This window comes from Dromiciops gliroides, chromosome 6 (genome assembly GCF_019393635.1).
Source record: "Dromiciops gliroides isolate mDroGli1 chromosome 6, mDroGli1.pri, whole genome shotgun sequence".
Classification (NCBI taxonomy): Eukaryota; Metazoa; Chordata; class Mammalia; order Microbiotheria; family Microbiotheriidae; genus Dromiciops; species Dromiciops gliroides.
Window position 1 is genome coordinate 249,409,634 of NC_057866.1, and position 20,572 is coordinate 249,430,205.

Sequence of the window (20,572 nt, forward strand, 5' to 3'; positions counted from 1 at the left end):
ATGTCTTTTATCCCCTTCTATTTCTGAGAAATATCCAAGACCCTATTTTATTTTGTCGACGTTTATTGAAAACCTGTGATAATGCACTGCTTTTTGTGGGAGGGCCAACAAAAAAATAAATGAAGCCATTGTTCCTACGTTTTACACATAAACCAAAGTGGTACATGATCATATCCTCACAGCTCTTCTTAAGAACCAGAAATGGAATGAAATTCCAGAGGTCTATAGTGGCTACTTCTCATCTCCTTAAAATCAATTAATCTTTACAGTTGGTTTCATGATGGGCTACGGAGATGACCTCCTCCTGTGCTTCCACTTTCTTCCTTATGAAACGTTACCAGTATCTCTGCTATTAAAGGTGCCTTAGTGAATCCATGGAAAGATACTTAAGAGCAAAGCTTTTTTTGAAAAGCGACTATCTAGAGACATGCCTGTTAGAGCATCAATACTGATTGTGTATATATTTATGCACACATTTTTCTCACTAAGTAATTAGAGTGGTATCCAGTATAAGTATCTTTGCTAGCATTTTCATGCATTATTTTCATATGGACACTGCAAAATTATTATTTATTTTCTTCCTTATTTTGAGATATTTCTCAGATCTCTCCATCTAATGATAGCTATTTTAAAATAACTGTACAGTCAGCAGAATTTTTTTCTTAGGTACTTTCTACTTGCCTTGTTAGGGCAAACATCATAGGTGCTTAATAAATGCCCACTGATTGATTACCATTAGTTTTTCTGGGTGGGGGCATAGTGTAACCATTTTTCCTTTCTGTCCCCTAGCTTTCTTTCATTCCCATCATTCTTTCTTCCTTTTCTCTCTTATTTCCCATTAAACTAGGAATCTTTGATCCTTCCTCCTCTCTCTCATTACTTCTGTATTCTCTCACATCTGACCCTTCTTTACCTCTTCTCACTTAAGCTATTGCCTGACTAGAGTCTGTCCCTTTCTAATCCATCTTTCTTCACATAACTGCCTGAGAAATCTTCCCAGTGGCTAGTCTAATTACATAATTTACATACTCAAAAACTTTTACTCATTCTCCATTACCTACCAAGTAAATCCCAGGATCACAAGTTTATTTGGGACCTTCCACAGTCTGACTCTGTGCATGTCTATATTAACATATTCCAGAATATAGGCATACTAGACTGTTCAACTCTCTTTCTCATCTTAACCTCTCCCCTTTTTGTGCCTTTGCTTTTATTATCTCCAGTGCCTGAAAGGGTTCCCTGTTTTCTCCCATTTCTGTCTTTTAAAGTCATTTTCTTTCTTCAAGGCCTTATTCAGGTTCCTTTCCCCTGAGATGAAAGTAATCTCTTTTTCCTTGTCTTTTCTGACAGGACCTTACCCAGGCAATTCCTGTATGCATGCCTTCTCCACCCCAAACCAACTAAATTGTCAGCTCTTTGAGAAAAGCTTTGTGTTCTGTCTTTTTGTCATTTGAGCACCTAATATAGTGAATTAAATTGTTTGTGGGGTGATGTACCTCTGAAACTGGTTTTTAGTCACTTTGATTTACTGAATAGTTTATATAAAAGTTAACAGAGGTATGTGTTTTCATCTAGGTTCTTGTAGGTTCGTGAGAGAACTGGGCACAATAGTATTTCATAAAAAAAGATTCTGAGAGGTTTATAATAAGCTAAAGTGCCATTAGACCAATATGGTCCTAATACTTAGGGAGAAAGAAGTCAGAGAATGAGAAAACACTAGCACTAGAGAGGTTTAAAAGAAAAGAAAGTATAAGAACCTATGATTGGGGTAAAAGTGAGAGGAAGAAAATAGCAATACAAGGGAGTGAAAGAAGGTTGCATCAGAAAAGAGCACTGATGCTCTTGTTCTCTCACTGTCCTCGTTCTAAAGAGAATAGCAGAGAGGAAAAAGCATAAGAGAATAGGTTGAAGGGAAATACACAATTAAAGATCATAACTTTGAACTCAACCATTTAAAATAGAAGAGGATAGCAGAATGGATTTTAATCCAACAATAGTTTGGGGTTTTTTTTATAAGAAACAGTCTTGGATAAGGCAATAGCAAAACTATACTTGATTGAAAGGTACTATCAACAGTGAATTAATATCATTTAATATACCTACCAAATAGCAGAGAATCTGAATACTTTCAGGAAAAGTTACAGGGCTAAATAGAAAACAAAAGTATAATAGTGGGGGGAGGGGGTGTCCCTAAATAACTTAATCCTAAAGAATTGGTAAACCAAAGAACACATCATAGAAATAATAGATATTTTATTATTAAAAATAAGTGCACCTGGGGGCAGCTAGGTGGCGCAGTGGATAAAGCACTGGCCCTGGATTCAGGAGGACCTGAGTTCAAATGTGGCCTCAGACACTTGACACTTACTAGCTGTGTGACCCTGGGCAAGTCACTTAACCCCAATTGCCTCACCAAAAAGGAAAAAAAAAAACTTTGTGTTCCAACTTCTCTTCCTCCCTCCCTTCCCACCCCCAAGAACTCAAGCAATTCAATATGTTATACATGAATAGTCATGACTACATTCATTACCCACATTAGCTAGGTTGTGAGAGAAAACAGTTTAAAAAACAAAACTTTCAATTAAGGAATTGTTAAAGAAAAAAAAATTTTTTAACGTGCTGCAATCTGCTTTCAGATACTATCAGTTCTTTCTCTGTAGATGGGTTGCAATTTTCATAAGTCCTTCAGGGTTATATTGGATCATTCCCTTGCTGAAAACAACCATGTGCTTCCAAGCAGATCATCTTATACTATTACTGTTATTTTGTATACAGTACATTTCACTCTGCTTCAGTTCATGTAGGTCTTTCCAGGCTTTTGATAGCATCCTGCTCATCACAATTTTTATATAGTACCTTAAACTTGACAAAGAATTTTCTTCACAATAGCCTAGCAAAGTATGTGCCATACGTTTTGCCATTATAGTCAATCATCATAACTATTTCCTTCCATCCTATTCCCTTCCCATTATATTTACTCTATTTTCTATCTTCTTTTACCCTCTTCTTCCTCAGAAGTGTTTTATTTCTGACTGCCCCCTCCCCTGCTCTGCTCTCCCTTCTTTCACCCTTCCCTCCTTATCCTCTTCCCTTCCTACTTTCCTGTAGGGTTAAGTAGATTACTTCTCCCAATTGGGTGTGAATGTTATTCCCTCCTTGAGCCCCCTCTGATGAGATTAAGGTCTTTGAGCTAATTCTGTGTTCTAAATTTTTCTTCCTACCTCCCTCGTCAACCCTCCCTATGAAATCAAGCAATTCAATATGTCATACTTGAAACTTTGCAGTTTCTTAAAGACAATCTCATCTTCTACTGGTTAATTCTGGACCCAACTAGTTCATTTTCAGTATGTAACCAAGTTGTATATAGTGACAGAAGAACGTTATAGGTTTTCTATTAACTACATGTCATAGTCTTCCCAAAAGACACTTTTATTCACTTGGTGGGTTTTTTTTTTGAGTAGGTAATTAGTTGAAAGTTTTCAAATTCAAAGCAACTCTTGAAAAATATTTGTTCATACATACACACACGTTCAGTGCCATCAGTCTATAGCAAGTATCCTTCCTTACTCTGCAGTGTCATGCTACATTCTTGGTGATAAATAGAATAGCCATTGTTATAGTTCTTATGTGTTCAATAATTACACACCATAGCCCTGCCTAGATCTGGGTCCCACTGGTTGCAATGCATTGCCTTAAGTTGGTAAATGACAAGAGTTGTTTGTTACTAGCGAATAAAATTGAAGTAGGCTAAATATATGACAGCGCAGTGCCAGGAGTAGATATTTCATAACATCTTTTGGATTGATTTTGTATCATTTTTATGAAGAATTAGGGGGAAATTAGTCAGTTAATAGACAGGTTTTGAACTGTCCCAACCTGTGGTTGTAATTCCTGGCCATCTTCAGCCCGTGCTGCCTGCTCTCCAGCCATCAAACCTACAGACAGACTTGGACTCTGTCCTTGGAGGCCACCCTGATGTGATAAAGGGCTTTCCACCTTCACTGCCCAGATATGGGCTTCTGCCTCACTGTCCAGCTGTCTCCAGATCAAACCAGTGTTTCCCTCCTCTTCCTTCCAGATGCCCTTTATGTACTGTCTTCCCACATTAGAGTGTAGGAACTATCTTCTTGCCTGTATTTATATTCCCAGCTCTCTACATAGTGTCTGGTGCATAGTAAGTACTTAACAAATGTTCTCTCTTTATTTGTCTCATAATATGCTCTCTGATGCCTTTGAAAGTTATAGAGATTTAAAGTTCTTTAACCCCTCTTATTAGGATTCCAGTCTAGGCAGGTAGATAATGCAATGAATAGAGTAATAGACTTGGAGTCAAGAAAACCTCAGTTCAGATTCAGCCTCAGACATTTACTAGCTGTGTGACCTTGGGCAAGTCACTTAACTTCTCTTTGCCTCAGTTTTCTCACCTGTAAAATGGCAATGATGACAGCACCTACCTTGCAGGGTGGTTGTGAAGATCCGATGAGGCGATATCTGCAGAGTGCTTAACACAGTGCCTGGCACACAGTAGGGCTATATAAAAATGCTTCTTGCCTTACTTACCTTGCCATCAGTGTCACTTATTAGGGGCAAATAGCTTAGTAAATATGACAATATAAGAATTGTTTAATGTCGGGATGACCATATATCTTATAGATGAGTGAGTTTATAAGTAATGATGATAGATATTAATAATGGAATTTTAGTGACGAGGAATGAGGGATGTTTTAAGACTAGCACATTGACCAACTATTTGCATTTAAAACCTATTTTCTCCTTTCTTCCTGAAAATGCCGTGTGCTAATGATATGTTCTGTTGCCTTTGTAGGCGAGGAATTGCTTTGGCCTCTCTAGGGGGCCCAATTTATGCAATAGGGGGGTTAGATGACAATACATGCTTCAACGATGTGGAGAGATATGACATTGAATCTGATCAGTGGAGCGGAGTGGCCCCAATGAATACCCCACGAGGAGGGGTTGGTTCAGTAGCTCTAATAGTAAGTTATTTTTTGACTTTCCTATTGAATTGTTATTGTGCCCAACTGCAGAGTAAATTATCTCAATCTTATAAACACTGACATGAAATTCTGTCTTTAAAACATTTACTGTTAAATATGTTAGGTTAATAATAAACAAGATGGTTGACATTGATGGTCCTTTAGATCCAGAAGCCTGGTGCATCCCAGGTATCCTGTTCTACCAGGTTAAAAACATATTGCAGTGGATAGAGCACCGGCCCTGGAGTCAGGAGTACCTGAGTTCAAATCCGGCCTCAGACACTTAACACTTACTAGCTGTGTGACCCTGGGCAAGTCACTTAACCCCAATTGCCTCACTAAAAAACAAAAAACAAAAAAAACATATTGCAGATTGTCCTGTTATTTGGAATTCTTCAGTTCTTCAAAATCAGTCAGATGTTTGTGTGTTTCTGTGTTGAATGCCATGCCATCTCTTTATAATATGATATTGTAAAATAATTACTTTTATATACATCATAGGTATATCATTGGCAACATGTAGAATCAATTCAAAAGCTAGCCTTAATTTCTATTTTAAAATTTAGAACTATGTTTATGCTGTGGGAGGCAATGATGGTCTGGCCTCTTTGTCTAGTGTGGAGAGATATGACCCACATTTGAATAAATGGATAGAAGTTAAAGAGATGGGTCAGCGAAGAGCAGGCAATGGTGTTAGTGAGCTTCATGGCTGCTTATATGTTGTAGGTAAGTAGTAAATCCTTTTCATAATTAACAATTTAATTTCATATAGTAAGAATATGATGATGTTTCAAAACAATTCTCAATACATATTGTTGTTAAGCTAACCAGGGAGGAGCTAAGTATTGATTCTTTTATTTCGTTCCTTCAGGTTAGAGCTGTTTCTTATGTCCTCAGATTTTCTTCTGTAATATAAACTGTATTTTAAAGACAACTATCTTAAAAGCTACTTTGAGTAGAGTTTTTGCTTCTTTTTGTAAAGATAGTAATCTTACAAAATCAGTTTTCTTTTTCAAATAATTGTTTCCAAACAGTTGAGTGCCTTAAGAATGACAGAATCTTTATGTACATGGATGTCTCTGAACTGTTCCTTTACGTACTTCAACCTTAACAGAAATTTAGCAATAATCTCCTTTAGTTAGTGGTCATATATAATCTTTAGCTTATAACCTTATATATAAACCTTAAGCTTTAGATAAAATATTGTTGACTTTTAAAATCAGCAAACAGAACCTATAATGTGACAAAAGAAAATAAGGCAGTATTCATTATAACCCCCAGGCCCCTCTGCCTCATCAAATTAAAATTGCAGCAAGAAGAAAAGACAGGGCAGGGAGAGAAGCATCCCACTGACCTGTCCCCTGAAAAAGGTAACCAATTGTAACATGCAGGGAAGAGGAGTCCTGGGCATACAAAGCCAGTCTTCCATGCCAAGGGAAGGGAGGATGCTACAAATCCAATTATATCACCCTCTGAAACTTCCCAGCTCTGAATAGGGAAAAAACACAGAGGTAGTTGCTACAGAGGGACCAGGCTGCCAGGGACTGTTATTAAGCTCTTGTGTCAGTACCCACGGCTGCTAGATACCCAGGAAAAAACATTCTTGATTGCAAAGGCCTTTGTGGTAGGAGTGATATTCTAACCTTCCCCCCCCCCCCCCCCCCGGCTAGTTTTTCCTTTTAAAAGGGTAAAAACCATTCTTAAGACTTGGTGCTCAGGGTAATAAAGACTCAGGAGGTTACATCACTTTCTGGTTGCACAAGTACAAAGCAGTCATAAGGAGACCCAGGTCCTCTCCCATCCTTGACTGCTGAAGAATGTTGGGTACTTCCATCAGCTGACTCAACTCGGGGTGTCCGCAGTCCTGATCCTTGTTGGCTGTCTAGCTAAGTAAATCTCTTTATTACCTGGGATGATTTAGGTGTCTAATTTTATTATAAACTACCAAGGGACTGTCCTGAGTCAGGCCCTGCCTAGAGCACTTTCACACCATCAGATAATTTCCCATCATAAACCAATATGATTTTATCAGAAGATGCATTACTGCCCACTTTGCTGTGTACTCAATGAGACGATTCCAGTTGAAACTTCCATTGTAGCTTATCCCCACCATCAGACTGTGAGCTCCTTAAGAAGAGGGAGTGCCAATTTTTCTTTTTGTATTCCCAGAGCTTATCAAAAATTTTTTTTTCATTCATCCATTTACATCAAGCAGACTGATCCAGAAGGATGGAACAGATGGCAAGAAGGTGATAGCAAAGCTTGAGGATAAAGCAGCAGGGAGGCCAGAGAGACTCCAAGCACGACCAAGAAATGTTATTAATTTGGTGGTAAACAATTCCCTGAGACCTCTGATTAAAAAAGAAAACAAGATACCACATTCTACCTGGAAATCCTGACATTTTAATTGTGAAAGTCAGAAGTCTTTGGGATAGATGTATTTACAAATGAATTCTAATAGAGACATTTTAAAAGAAATTAAAACCTGTGCTTTCAGAATTTTTTTTTAGAAATAAATAAATTATGTTGCAAGACATTAAAAAAATGAAATTAGGGGGCAGCTAGGTAGCACAGTGGATAAAGCACTGGCCCTGGATTCAGGAGGACCTGAGTTCAAATCTGGCCTCAGATACTTGACACTTACTAGCTGTGTGACCCTGGGCAAGTCACTTAACCCTCATTGCCCCACAAAAAAAAAAAAGAAAAGAAAAAAGAAAAGAAACGAAACTAAAGGACAAAGCAGAGAAAGACAATTATAGATCAGCACAATGTATCACTAATGGATATAGATTTATAATTTTAAAATAAAACCATAGCAGATACTATGCAGATAACCCAAAATTTTACTGTGACAGAAGTGGAATTTATATTAGTTATTATGTAAGGATGGTTCAATGAGTATCATTAACCATATAAACAAAACATAACCATATCAATAGACATAGGAGAAGTTTTTGTCACAGTAAAGCCTGGAAGGTACCTCTTTAAGATGATGATTACCTCAAATAGAGAGCTAGAATTGTTTGCAGTGAAGAGTCACTGGAAGCTTTTCAATACAAAATGATGCCTCCTTCCCTGACTTCTACCTACATAGTTGTAGAAATGCTAGCACTGTTAAAATGAGAGGGAAATCAAAAGTATAAACATTAGCCAAATAAAGGACAAAATCATCCTTATTTTCAAATAACATGGTGTACTTCAGAAACTGCAGGAAGTCAGTGAAAAAACTAATCAAGATGATTAATAGCTTAAGTAGTAAAATCACAGGATATAAAATAAGTCCATAAAATAAACATTTTTTAATACTATTTGGAAAAGATAACCAGGGGAGTAGTCACTGTTCATGGTTAAGGAAAGTGACAATACTACTTAAATTTACTAACAGATTTAGTGCTGTACCAAATTACCAGGGTGATATTTTATAAATCAGGCAAAACAATAATATATTTGGAAATGCAGAAAGTCCAGGATTTCAAGGGAAATAATGACATGCTCTTTATTTCTTTTTAAAATGATCACGTATGAAATTATAAAGCAGCATTCCAAAACACTTTGTACCAGTTAAAAACTAGAACACTGGGGGCAGCTAGATGGCGCAGTGGATAGAGCATTGGCCCTGGATTCAGGAGTACCTGAGTTCAAATCTGGCCTCAGACACTTAACACTTAGTACCTGTGTGACCCTGGGCAAGTCACTTAACCCCAATTGCCTCACTAAAAACAAAACAAAACAAAACAAAAACTAGAACACTGGTATAGACAAGATTAATTAAAACTAAGAGTGATAAAGAATGGTGTGCCATATTTGATAAAGTCAAGAAAATTAGTGGAGGAACTGCTTAGAAAGCCAGAATGCCGTTTGGCATAGCCCTGGATATGAGACCACAACAAGCTCCCAAAGGATATCTGACTGAAGCATGGAGGGCCAGGTGAGTTTTAAAAGTTAGAGATTAGAAGGCAGTGTCTTTGACAAATTACTAAATGAAAAATGTATAACTGGAAGATAGAGAAGCTCACAAAATACCAACAGACGTTTTCAGTTACAATTTCAGTCACAAGATCAATGCAGTTGGATTTAAAGGAAAACTGTTGGTGGAGGGAAACTCCCTGATGTCTGAGATTTATAAGGAATTGAGCTATATCAGTTGGCAGGCATTTTAGTGCCAAGCATTGTTTTTGGTGCTGGGGATGCAAAAAGAACTGAAACAGAGCCTGCCCTCCATGCCTTTATATTCTGTGGGAGGAAACATTGTGTGAAACATCCAAGATTGTTTGGAGGGGGAAGTCAGTCCCTCACGTACACTGCTGGCTCTGGGCATGCAAGTACAGACATAAAACATTCACAAGCAGCTTACATTTTAGTGGGGGTGAGAAATGCACATATAAACATACACACCATAGATATCAAGAGAATCCATAAAAACAGATGCAGAGTGGTTTGGTCGGCTGGCAGCTAGTAGGAAAGACTTCATACAGAAAGTGGAGCTTAAGCTATGTCTTAAAAGGAAGAGGGGACATGACGCTGAGGTAATGAAGGAATGCATTCCAAGCACATGGGATAGCTAGTGTTGTGTGAAGATGTTTCCTCTGATCACAAAGTATGGGAGGGGGAGAGTAATGTCTAATATGCATGGAAGGATAGGTTCGAGCCAGATTGTTTAGGTCTTTGAAAGCTAAACAGAGGAGTTTGTATTTTATCCAGTGGCAGTAGGAAGCCACTGGAATTGAGTAGGAGAATAAAGTGGTCAGATCTATCTGTACTTGAGGAAAACTGATTGGGCCCCAGTGTTTAGTGTGGACTGGAGAAGCAGAGAGATGCTTAGAAACTATTGAAATCCCTTAGGTGAGAGGTGACAAGAGCCGAAACTGAGGTCATAGCTTTGTGAGTAGGGAAAAGGGAGATCGGGTGGCAATATTTGGTAACTGATTAGATGTGTAAGTTGAGGAAGAGTGAGGAGTTTGGGATAATGCTGAGGGTTCAGACGTGGGAGATTGGAAGGACTCTTCCACTTTTGACAGAAATAAGGATGTTTGAGGGAATCAGGAAAGACTTCATGGGGAAGATAATACTTGGAAAGAATTGCAGACTATTAATCAGTATTTCAAATCACCACTAATAAGAAATAGGCAAATTCAAACAACTCCTAGATTTTATGTCATATCGATCAAGAAAAGTTAATAAAAAGTAGATAAGAAACTGTGTTGAGGCTGTGGGAAGACAAGCATTCTAATAGTTTGTGGGTGGTGGTGTGAATTGGTTCAACCTTTTGGGAATATAATTGGGAACAAAGCTAGACAAAGTCACTTGACTATTGTATATCCTTTGACCCAGCAGCCTCATTACTAGACCTATATATCTCAAGGAGGTCAGAGGCACAAAGGCCTGAAAGTATTTATTGTAGCACTTGTGTTACCAAAATACGAAGTAAAGTCAGTCATTTGTGGAATGAACACATTGTGGTGTTTGAATTTAGTGGGATATTATTATAGAGTAAGAAATAACAACTATGCATGATTCATGAGACTAAGGAATGACTTATGAAGTCACAAAGAGTAAAATGACTGATGGGGAAAGCTTGATATATAATATTCCAAAAGGGAAAAGATATATATGGCCTTATAAGGAAGAAAAACCTACCCTGAAGAGTTGAGTATAATGATTCCCTTGGGGGAAATGAATTTTAAATGGAATAGAGGGCCTTCAAGCATGTCTGATTAAAAGATTAGAGCTGAGTAGAAACTTTAAAATATAAACACATAAATCCAGAGAAACCTGGGAAAAATTTATTTGAGAAATTGTATGATAATATAGAGCTAACATTCAAAAACATATATCCCTTCAGAACTTCAATGTCTTCAGAAAGCATTGAGGTAATTAAGAAAAACACAGAACACAAGAAGATTCTTTATGAAACTGTGAATCTCCATTTCATACTACTTACTTTGAAAATAAGTTATATGGTAAATTCTACAGATTACTTTCTAAACTGTCCTGACTACCTGGGCTTTCTTTTATGACCTTTGGGGGGGCGGGCATTAGAACTCCTCACCCCAATTAAAAGTTCAGGATAAGAAAAGAAATAACCCTTGTAGCAAATATGGTCAAACAAAAATACTCCACAGTGGCTGTGACCAAAAAAAGAACATCTCTGTACCTTGTGCCTGTCACCCTCCCTTTCAGGAAGCAATGTATTTCATCATGGATCCTCTGGGGAAAAGGCTGATCATTGCATTCGTCGAGGTTCATAAGTTGGTCAGAGTTGCATTCCTTTATGATGTTGCTGTCCCATAAAGTGTTCATTTAGTTCTGCTTCCTTCATTCTTTTGAGTCAGGTCATACTACCTAGGATTCCCTGAAAATGTCTTTCTTTTATCTCTTATTCTATGATATTCGTGTACTGCAATTTAATTATTAGCCTTTCTCCAGTTATCTCAGAGGCAGTGTAAGGCACCCCCTCAGGTTTTTTTTCTCCTTCCTTTTATTCCCTTCTTCAAGATTAGGAAGTTTTTTTATTTGTGGCTCTTCCCTAACCTGTTACCCTCCCTCCCAAGCACTCACTCCCTGTCCTGGCTTGTTTAGCTGCCAAATGGGTGTATTCACACACCAAACTGTTTTTGTCTCTCTGTGCCTGTGTGTCTGTTGAACACTCCCCTCTATTTCTTCCTCCTTATTTGTAATACTTTTTAATAACCCACTCCAATTTATGAGAAATTGAATTTCAATCCCTTTAAATCTGTCAGCTCTCTGTAATAAATAGCATTATCATTGATCTTCTGGAATCATTAATAGTCATTGTATTGATTCTTACAGCTTTCAGATTTGTTTTTTACAGAATTGTTCATTTTCATTAAAAACATTCAAAAGTATTCATTTTCATAATATTGATTCTATGGTATAAATTGTTCTTCTGGTTCTGCTTACTTCACTCTGCATCTTATAAATCCTCACTGTCCAGATAAATATATCTGTGTCATTGAAATAATTTACTTATTTTTTTGGTAGCATAATACAGGATACATTATACCATTATATCATCTAAACAGGATACATTATATCATCTAAACAGGATACATTCTACCTTATCAGAAGGGTTATTTGGGGCCCCAGGGTGGTCAGAAACAAGTCCAAAGGAAGCACATATTGTTCAATGATAAGCAATAAATCTAAGGGCATGGAGTAGGACCAGGCCCTGTAACTTGGAACAAGTCTTGACATACTGCTTCTTCTTTAGGTAGGATGTCAAGAAGTTAGGCTTCTCGGGAAAAGGCCCCTAAAATATATCTTTAAAAAAAAATTGGAAAACAGATGATTTGTTATAATGTTAACAGATGAATAGAAGCAGCAAGGTATTTGTCCCTCCAGAAACTTTACTTTGTATGAATAACATAGCTAAGAAAGAATGGCCCATTAGACTTCAGAGTAGACTAGAATGGGAAAGAAACAAGGAATGATTTGGTAAATTAACACTTCTTTGGCAAGGATACCACAAATGAGTGTTATTCATTGGGACTGAGGCAGGGATAATTCTGAATGGTATTTTTATCTGGACTCAGATGGAAGAATGGACAAGTAAAAGAAAAAAGAATATTTGAAGTAAACTCAAGTGACTCGAGATAGAGCGAAGAAAACCAGGAGAGAATAGAGGAGAAAACGAGAAATTTTATATAAGCAATACTAAATGTAGGTTTCAAATACTTAGAAAGGAGGTGGAGTGAAAAAGCAATCAGATGAAAAGGAAGAGTACACAAGTCTAACAATTATAACCTTAAATAGGAATGGATCTAATTCTTAAATGAAAGATAATGATGGAATGGATTAAAAAGTAAAGCTCAGTGACTTGCTGCATGCCAGAACTATGTTTAAAACAGCTAAAAAATGAAGGGTTGGAATAAAATTTGCTTCAGGCAGAAGTTGCTACCATAATTTCAGGGAGGGCAAAAGTAAAAATAAATGATTTAATGAGGGATTAACAGAAATAAGATCATGTTTAAAGGTCCCATAGACAGTAAACAAACATCATTAAGTATTTGTGCACCAAGTGGGATACTATAAAATTGAATTGCAAAAGACATTGTAAGAGAATTTAATATTTCTATTTTAGAGCTAGATGTGTCTTGAAAAAAAAATTTTAAGTCCATGGAGATTGAACAGATTGGAAAAAATTTGAAAGATCTTTTTAGTTGTGACCAAAAACTACAAATACTATTGCCAGAGTATTTTTCTTCTCACCATTATTCTTTAAAGTCAACATTTGATCAAATCCTCCTGTCTTGTTTATCTTATAGTTTCATTCCTTTCTTTGCTTATCTAATCTTCTTTCTATTTCAAATAAACCTTACCTATCTGTTCTTTTGAAGTCAGCCTCTTACTCCCCTTACTGTTAAATTTCCATTGAAACTCTTAGACTCCTTACCTAACAAATAACAAAAACTCAAATTTTCCCGTTTCTTTCCAGAGGATGAGGACTGTGGGTATGGAACACTATCCCTAGCAACAAACTTTGTTGGTGTGTGTTGATTGGTTTTGCTGAACTGTTTTTCTTTTTTCTTTTTTTTTTTTTAAAGAAATAGCTGGGGGCAGCTAGATGGCACAGTGGATGCACTGGCCCTGGAGTCAGGAGCACCTGAGTTCAAATCCGGCCTCAGACACTTGACACTTACTAGCTGTGTGACCTTGGGCAAGTCACTTAACCCCAATTGCCTCACCACCAAAAAAAAAAGAAAGAAAGAAATAGCTTATGGGGGGAGGAGAATGGGGAGAGGCATAAGATACATTAGGAAATGTAAGTGATATAAACAATTACATGAAAATTTTCTTTTTAGAAAACTTAAGTTCATGTATCTTTTTTTTTTTTTTTTGGCAGGGCAATGGGGGTTAAGTGACTTGCCCAGGGTCACACAGCTAGTAAGTGTCAAGTGTCTGAGGCCGGATTTGAACTCAGGTACTCCTGAATCCAGGGCCGGAGCTTTATCCACTGCGCCACCTAGCTGCCCCCTTCATGTATCATTTTACACATATTGCTGCGTTTGATTCTCAGAAGACCCCTGTGAACTTTAGGTGGTATAAGTACCGTATTAAACCTGCTAAAAATGAATAAAACAGAACAGTGACTTGTCCAAGGACACACAGATGCTGCAAAGAGGAGCCAAAACTGGGCTAGTTTTTCTGCCTCTAGCTCCAGTTTCTTCATCCATATCACATGGTCCTTCTGTACAGTTATTTATACTCCCAAGTAATAAACTTTGTAGCCTCAGAAAAGACATGTAGTGCAACATTTTTGATTAGTGATAATAAAACATACACCCAGTAGCTAGTAGTTAGCTGTTGCTAAAGTTAAGTATGGGGGCAGCCAGTTGGATAGAGCACCAATCCTTGAGTCAGGAAGACCTCAGTGCCAGCCTTAGCCACTTACTAGCTTTGTGACCCTGGACAAGTTACTTAACCCCAGTTGTCTCCAAAAATTAAATAAATAAAGTTAACTATCACTTTTTCTTCTGTAATGACCGACCCAGTTGCCTAGATTGAGCATGTCATTACTACTTCTAAAGAAAGTCATTTACTGGGAAGAGTTAGTCACAGGAGAACTGTGACTCAGTCAGTTTGAAAAGGAGCTTAAAAAGGATGTGGAAGCTTGTTTTTGATGGGAGGAGACAATTGCTCAGTTATCTAAATATTTTACCCTTTGAAGTGTCAAGGAGTAAATTATCCATCATCCAGGATATGTTCTATAAAACTTGCAGGCTGGGCAAAAATTGCTATGTATTTATTAATTGTGGTTATGTTGACCAACTTAGATCATTCAGGATTAAGGGAGGGAATTTATTTAAATGATTAGTCTATGAACTTTTTGTTTTTGTTTTTGGTTTTTTTTAGTGAGGCAATTGGGGTTAAGTGACTTGCCCAGGGTCACACAGCTAGTAAGTGTTAAGTGTCTGAGGCCGGATTTGAACTCAGGTACTCCTGACTCCAGGGCTGGTGCTCTATCCACTGCGCCACCTACTTGCCCCCTAGTCTTATGAACTTTTAATTCCCTAGACTTTAAAAAACTGCTGTACATTTTTTCTTGGGTATTTTCGTTACTCAGAGCAAAATGCCTTTTTTCATCTATATGGTATTCTTAGTGGTAAGAGAAAAATAAACTGACATATAGCAGTTTAAAGTTTACAGAGCACCTTACACATGTTATCACAACTCTGTGAGGTTGAAAAATAAGATGTTACCATATTTTACAGTTAAGGAGACTGAGGCTGAAGATTAGATATTACCCATGATCACAGAGTTAATAAATAAATGTTTGAAGCAAGATATGTCTGTGTCTTCCTGACTTTAATGTCAGTACTCTGTTCATCCTTGCAAGCTGATATGCTAAAGAAGCTGTAGCCTTGGGTGAAAAAAAAAAACCAACGTTATTTTTTCAAAAGGCTAGACTAAAAAAAACATTTCTAGCAAAAGGCTAGACTAAGTATTCTCTAAATCCCCTTCTAGTTCAGCTTCCATTATTCTGTAATCTACAGGAATGCTTGTGGGTTTTCACCCAGGTAATTGGTTTAATATAGACATATATGTTTTTCTTCCTTGATCTCAGTTAGTGGTGTTCTAGGGGCAGCTAGGTGGCACAGTGGAGAAAGCACTGGGCCTGGAGTCAGGAAGACTTCTGAGTTGAGATTTCATCCTTAGACACTTAGTAGCTGGCCGTATGAACCCAGGCAAGTCCCTGAACCTATTTGCCTCATTTTCCTCACCTACAAAATGAAGATAATAATAGCATCTACCTCGGGGTTGTGAGGATCCAGTGAGATACTAATTTTAAAGCACCTAGCACCTAAGTACTATATAAATGTTAGCTCTTGTTAGCAGTTATTACTGTGAGACCACTGATAAAAATTCTGGTAAAGATTAAGCTAAAAATGTTATCACACTCATTTAAGCATTTGAATATTTTCTTTTTATAGGTGGATTTGATGATAATTCTCCTCTTAGCTCAGTTGAACGGTTTGACCCTAGAAACAACAAATGGGAATATGTAGCAGAACTCACTACTCCTAGGGGTGGTGTGGGTATTGCCACAGTGATGGGCAAAATTTTTGCAGTTGGTGGTCATAATGGCAATGCATACCTAAATACTGTCGAAGCTTTTGATCCAGTGGTGAACAGGTAACTATTTTGTGTGTGTGTGTGTGTGTGTGTTGTAATTCCAGAATTTTAGCTTGACTTTTTTTTTCTCTCAACTCAATTTTAAAGATTTTTATTTTCTGTTTTAATCATTCTTTCTGTTCATACGATTTAATTTTCACTAGTCAAAGTTAATTCCACGTGTACTTTTTGAATGCCTATGAAGTGTTTACATAGTACTGGGGGTTTAGTACTAGAAGCTACTAAGGCATAAAAAGAATCTAAATCGTAGCTCTCTCTTGCCATCACAGTTTACTGTGGATCAAGAACAACCTCTCAGAAAAAAGGCTCCTTTTGTGGTGTGATAGAAAGAACACTCCATTTTTTGTGACCTTTGGAAACTTTTCATTTCTTGAGAACGGGTGTTTTAATCTCTAAAATGAAGGTGTTGGGGGCATCGTCTCTGAATCTTAAACCACTCTTACTGTTAGAGGCTTGTTGGGATAACACTGTTTCCTTTTTTACATCTCCAGGTGGGAGCTTGTAGGATCTGTGTCTCACTGCAGGGCTGGAGCAGGTGTGGCTGTGTGTTCCTGTTTGAGTACTCAGATCCGTGATGTGGGCCAAGGATCCAGTAATGTGGTTGACTGTATGTGACTTGAATGCCAGCCCCCAACAATTCTATCCTTCCCAAAAGTAAAGACAGCTAGAGTTTTGGTATGATCATCTTGGAACAGGCTACAACTACAGCTGGCTACTTATTATTGACTGTCTCGTGCTCTGAATAAGCACATCTTCACGTGTGCTCCGTGAGGAATTATCAGTGCTAAGGTGAATGCTGACGGTCATTTTGACAAAATATTAAGCAATATTGGAGTCTTGTTCCAACTTTAAGGTTTCCAGAAGAGAGATGATCGCAAAACAAGTGCCAAAAACACTTTTTGTTTTTTGAATCTGAGTAATCTTTAAAGTTACGTCAGAGTAATTTGCAGAGTCGTGTCTTTTTTGAAGTTAGACAATGAGATTGTACTACTGAATTTTCAATCTTTGAGTAAGGAGAAAATTGGAATACTTTCAGTAGTGATTCTTAATGAAGGATATTTCCATTTTATACTAAAAGGGTCTATCATTTTTTTTACTGGATGATTTAAATTTCTCAGACGTTTACAAAAGTAAAACATGTTTGCACTATTCTGAGTGCACTAGGCTGCATTTAAAGGATGCTTTGTAGTGATGTTGTACAAAGCTAGTAAAGCTCAATCAGTCAGACTAAGCTAAAGATGCATATTTCTGATTTTAAAATTTGAATGTTTAATGGATTTATTTTATAGTAAATAAAAAAGGCGCTGATTTGTTGTTAGGAGAACATTTGTCTTATTTGATATTTCATCCAATTGGAAATCTTAGGAATGAGCCAGAAATCTGGATCAGTGTCCAAAGGCAGAGAATCAAGAAAACCATTTTTTTACCCTCCCTCTTTGACAGGCTCTTGACTAAAAGCCCAGGTTTAATATTTCCTGTCCATCAGGCTGCTGGCTGACCTGTCCCTTTCCTGGTATAACATCTGGTTTTAGTTCTTAAGGAAATAAAATACTTAAAAAAAATTATATATATTGAGGGAAGCTAGATGGTGCAGTGGATAAAGTACTGGCCCTGGATTCAGGAAGACCTGAGTTCAAATCCAACCTCAGACACTTGATACTTATAGTTGTGTGACCCTGGGCAAGTCACTTAACCCTCATTGCCCTACCCCCCCAAAAGTATATATTTTATTTTTTCCCCAATTACATATAAATACAATTTTTAACATTTGTTTTTAAGAATTTTTGAGTTCCAAATTCTCTTTCCCTCCCCTCCCCCACTCATTGAGAAAGCAAGCAGTTTGATACAGATTATACGTGTGCAGTCATACAAAACATTTCCATGTTAGGAAATGAAAACCTTTTTTTGTTGTTGTGGAACAACAGTTATTTGCTCTTTTCTTTTTTTCTTTTTTTTCCCCATAAAAGTATTTTATTATTTTCCAGTTACATGTAGCAATAGGTTGCAACATTTGTTTTTATTTGATTTCTAACAAAAAACTTTTTAAACAAACTTTCAGTACTGGCACTAATTTGCTAACAAGTTCAATCTGTCATAAAACCAGTACAAGACAAGTGTTAATAAATATAAAGAGTGTAACCATTTCCCTGCCAGGTTTTATTCTCCTAAACTCCAGGACAAAGGACTTTCCTGGGGCATGAACTATACCTGCTAACTTGACAGCTTTCCATGAAAACAACCTGCATTATAAAACAGCTTAACCATTGAATCATGTGTATTTATTTGTTCACAGATATTTATTAAAGATTCTATTTCCTCTCTGAAGGTTAGTAAAGTTAGAAACTGAGTGACTAAGGGAGAGACCCCACTTTTACTTAGGCATAGAGGTTTCCCTGTTTTTCTAATGAGGAATCTTTTGAATCTTCCTCATTCTTAAAACAGAAGCTTCCACATTTCATTGCAATAGAACACCAAAGAGCAGCATTTTCAGTGGCGTAAAGTAAAGGTTATTTCTTCCAAAAGTCATAGATTCAAGGAATTCCTAGTTCTGCTTTGCACGTGGAGAAATGACTCCCGACACTTCTCACTGTGGCAGGTTTTGCAAAAGAGTATCAGGAATCCCATATACCATAGGAGAGGAAAGCTGGAGTTAAGCAAGTCTCTATTAACCTATGCTCAGACAGCAGTACTCAGGAAGATTCAAAAGACATTCACGGGCTGGCCTTGAAAATGTATTGACAGGCTTGTCTTCATACACTGCCATCAAACTACAGGCTACCTTACCTGTTGCAGAATCAGCTGTAGACACTGCTTTGGAGCCAAAATTCAACATATGAGTTGGACACAAAAATGTATTGACACCAAACAGCCCTGATTCAAATAGTTATTTATTATATAAGATCTGGTACTCTTTTTTTTAAAATCAGACATAGTACTAATCACCTGTCATAACAATTTTTTTTCATGAACTTATTAAACTTTGATTTTAAATGGTTCTTTTCTTTGAAGTTTTTGCTGGCTTTGTTTGTTGTGTGTATGGAGCATGGAGTCTGGCCATCCTTAAGAGCAGTAACATTTCTAATTTTTAACTATGAGAGTCATCTAGAATATACAGTTTTTTCTATTCAACTTTTGGTACTGTAACCACAGCTCTTTAATATAAAATGCATGTGGGGGATGGCTAGGTGGCACAGTGGATAAAGCACCGGCCCTGGATTCAGAAGGAACTGAGTTCAAATCCAGCCTCAGACACTTGACACTTACTAGCTATGTGACCCTGGGCAAGTCACTTAACCCCCATTGCCCCGTTAAAATATATATATATATAAAATGTGTGTGCATGTTTGAAGAGAACAAAGAATGTGAACATACTTGGTAGTATGCACTAAATATCAGAAGATTAACCCAAAATATTTCCCCAAAACACCCCCAAACAAGGTTACAATGAAAAAAGAGGGTGGGGGGAATCCACTTTCCCTTAAATGTATAGAGGTGTATGCTGTGGTACATATATGAATTGGGATTGGAAAGGCTGGAAGTGTCATTTAAGATGGATACCCCAAAGCTGAGGTATACAAGGCTTATGATTACTTTGTTAGAAAGCCTAATTATTTTCATCTCAGATGGTTTTTATCCCTTATAAGGGACTCAGAAGAAGGGGGCAGAGTAGAATTGAACTCTTTTCCCCATGAGGTCAAGATAGAGAAGGGAAGAGAGACTGCAGGGCAGGGGGGATGGTCTGGGAAGCAATGCAGCTCCACAGGAGGGGGGGGGTACGAGGGAGAGGAAACATATTATGAACTGGCTGTCTCAAAAATCATTCCTCTAACCTTCTGTACTCTTCCCAATCCATACCTGACTTTTCCAGCTTTGCCTCCTTTTATACAGACAGACGAAACTGCAGACATCATGCCAGTGCTTTCTGTAGCTTTGCTTTCACTGTCCCTCCTGCCTAGAATGCAATCCCCACCTCTGTCAATTGAGTCCTTCCTTTCCTTTATTTGTTGTTTGTTTTGTTTGTTTTTGGTGGGGTAAAGAGGGTTAAATGACTTGCCCAGGGTCACACAGCTAGTAAGTGTCAAGTGTCTGAGGCTGGATTTGAATTTAGGTCCTCCTGACTCCTGGGCCAGTGCTCTATCCACTGCACCACCTAGCTGCTCCCTTCCTTTCCTTTAAATCAAACAAATGCCATTCCCATCAGAAAACCTGCTTTCACTCCAAAGACCCTCACCTCTCATCCCCATTATTTTCAAATTTCTTATAGTACCTTGCTTGGCCTTCTCCATTGTCCTATCAGTCTTCCTCCACCTCCATTAAATTGTCAGCTCCTTGAGAACAGAGTCTGTGATATACCTCTTTGTACCTTCATTATTTATCATGGAGCGTTGCACTTTGCTGGTGCTTAGTAAGTGTTGATTGAATTT

At 37.6% G+C, this 20,572-nt stretch overlaps 1 protein-coding gene across 6 annotated transcripts in view; it reads left to right on the top strand.

Moving 5' to 3' along the window:
* Positions 1 to 17,802, top strand: part of KLHL8 (kelch like family member 8) — a 48,355-nt gene extending 30,553 nt beyond the window's left edge. For all 6 annotated transcript variants that reach the window (XM_043973071.1, XM_043973073.1, XM_043973072.1 and 3 more), the window contains 4 exons: positions 4,826 to 4,994; positions 5,561 to 5,720; positions 15,947 to 16,148; positions 16,640 to 17,802. In XM_043973071.1, coding sequence (XP_043829006.1) covers positions 4,826 to 4,994; positions 5,561 to 5,720; positions 15,947 to 16,148; positions 16,640 to 16,763 — 655 coding nt within the window. In that variant the 3' untranslated portion in view covers positions 16,764 to 17,802. The remainder of the gene's footprint in view (positions 1 to 4,825; positions 4,995 to 5,560; positions 5,721 to 15,946; positions 16,149 to 16,639) is intronic.
* The last annotated feature ends 2,770 nt before the right edge of the window (positions 17,803 to 20,572 follow it).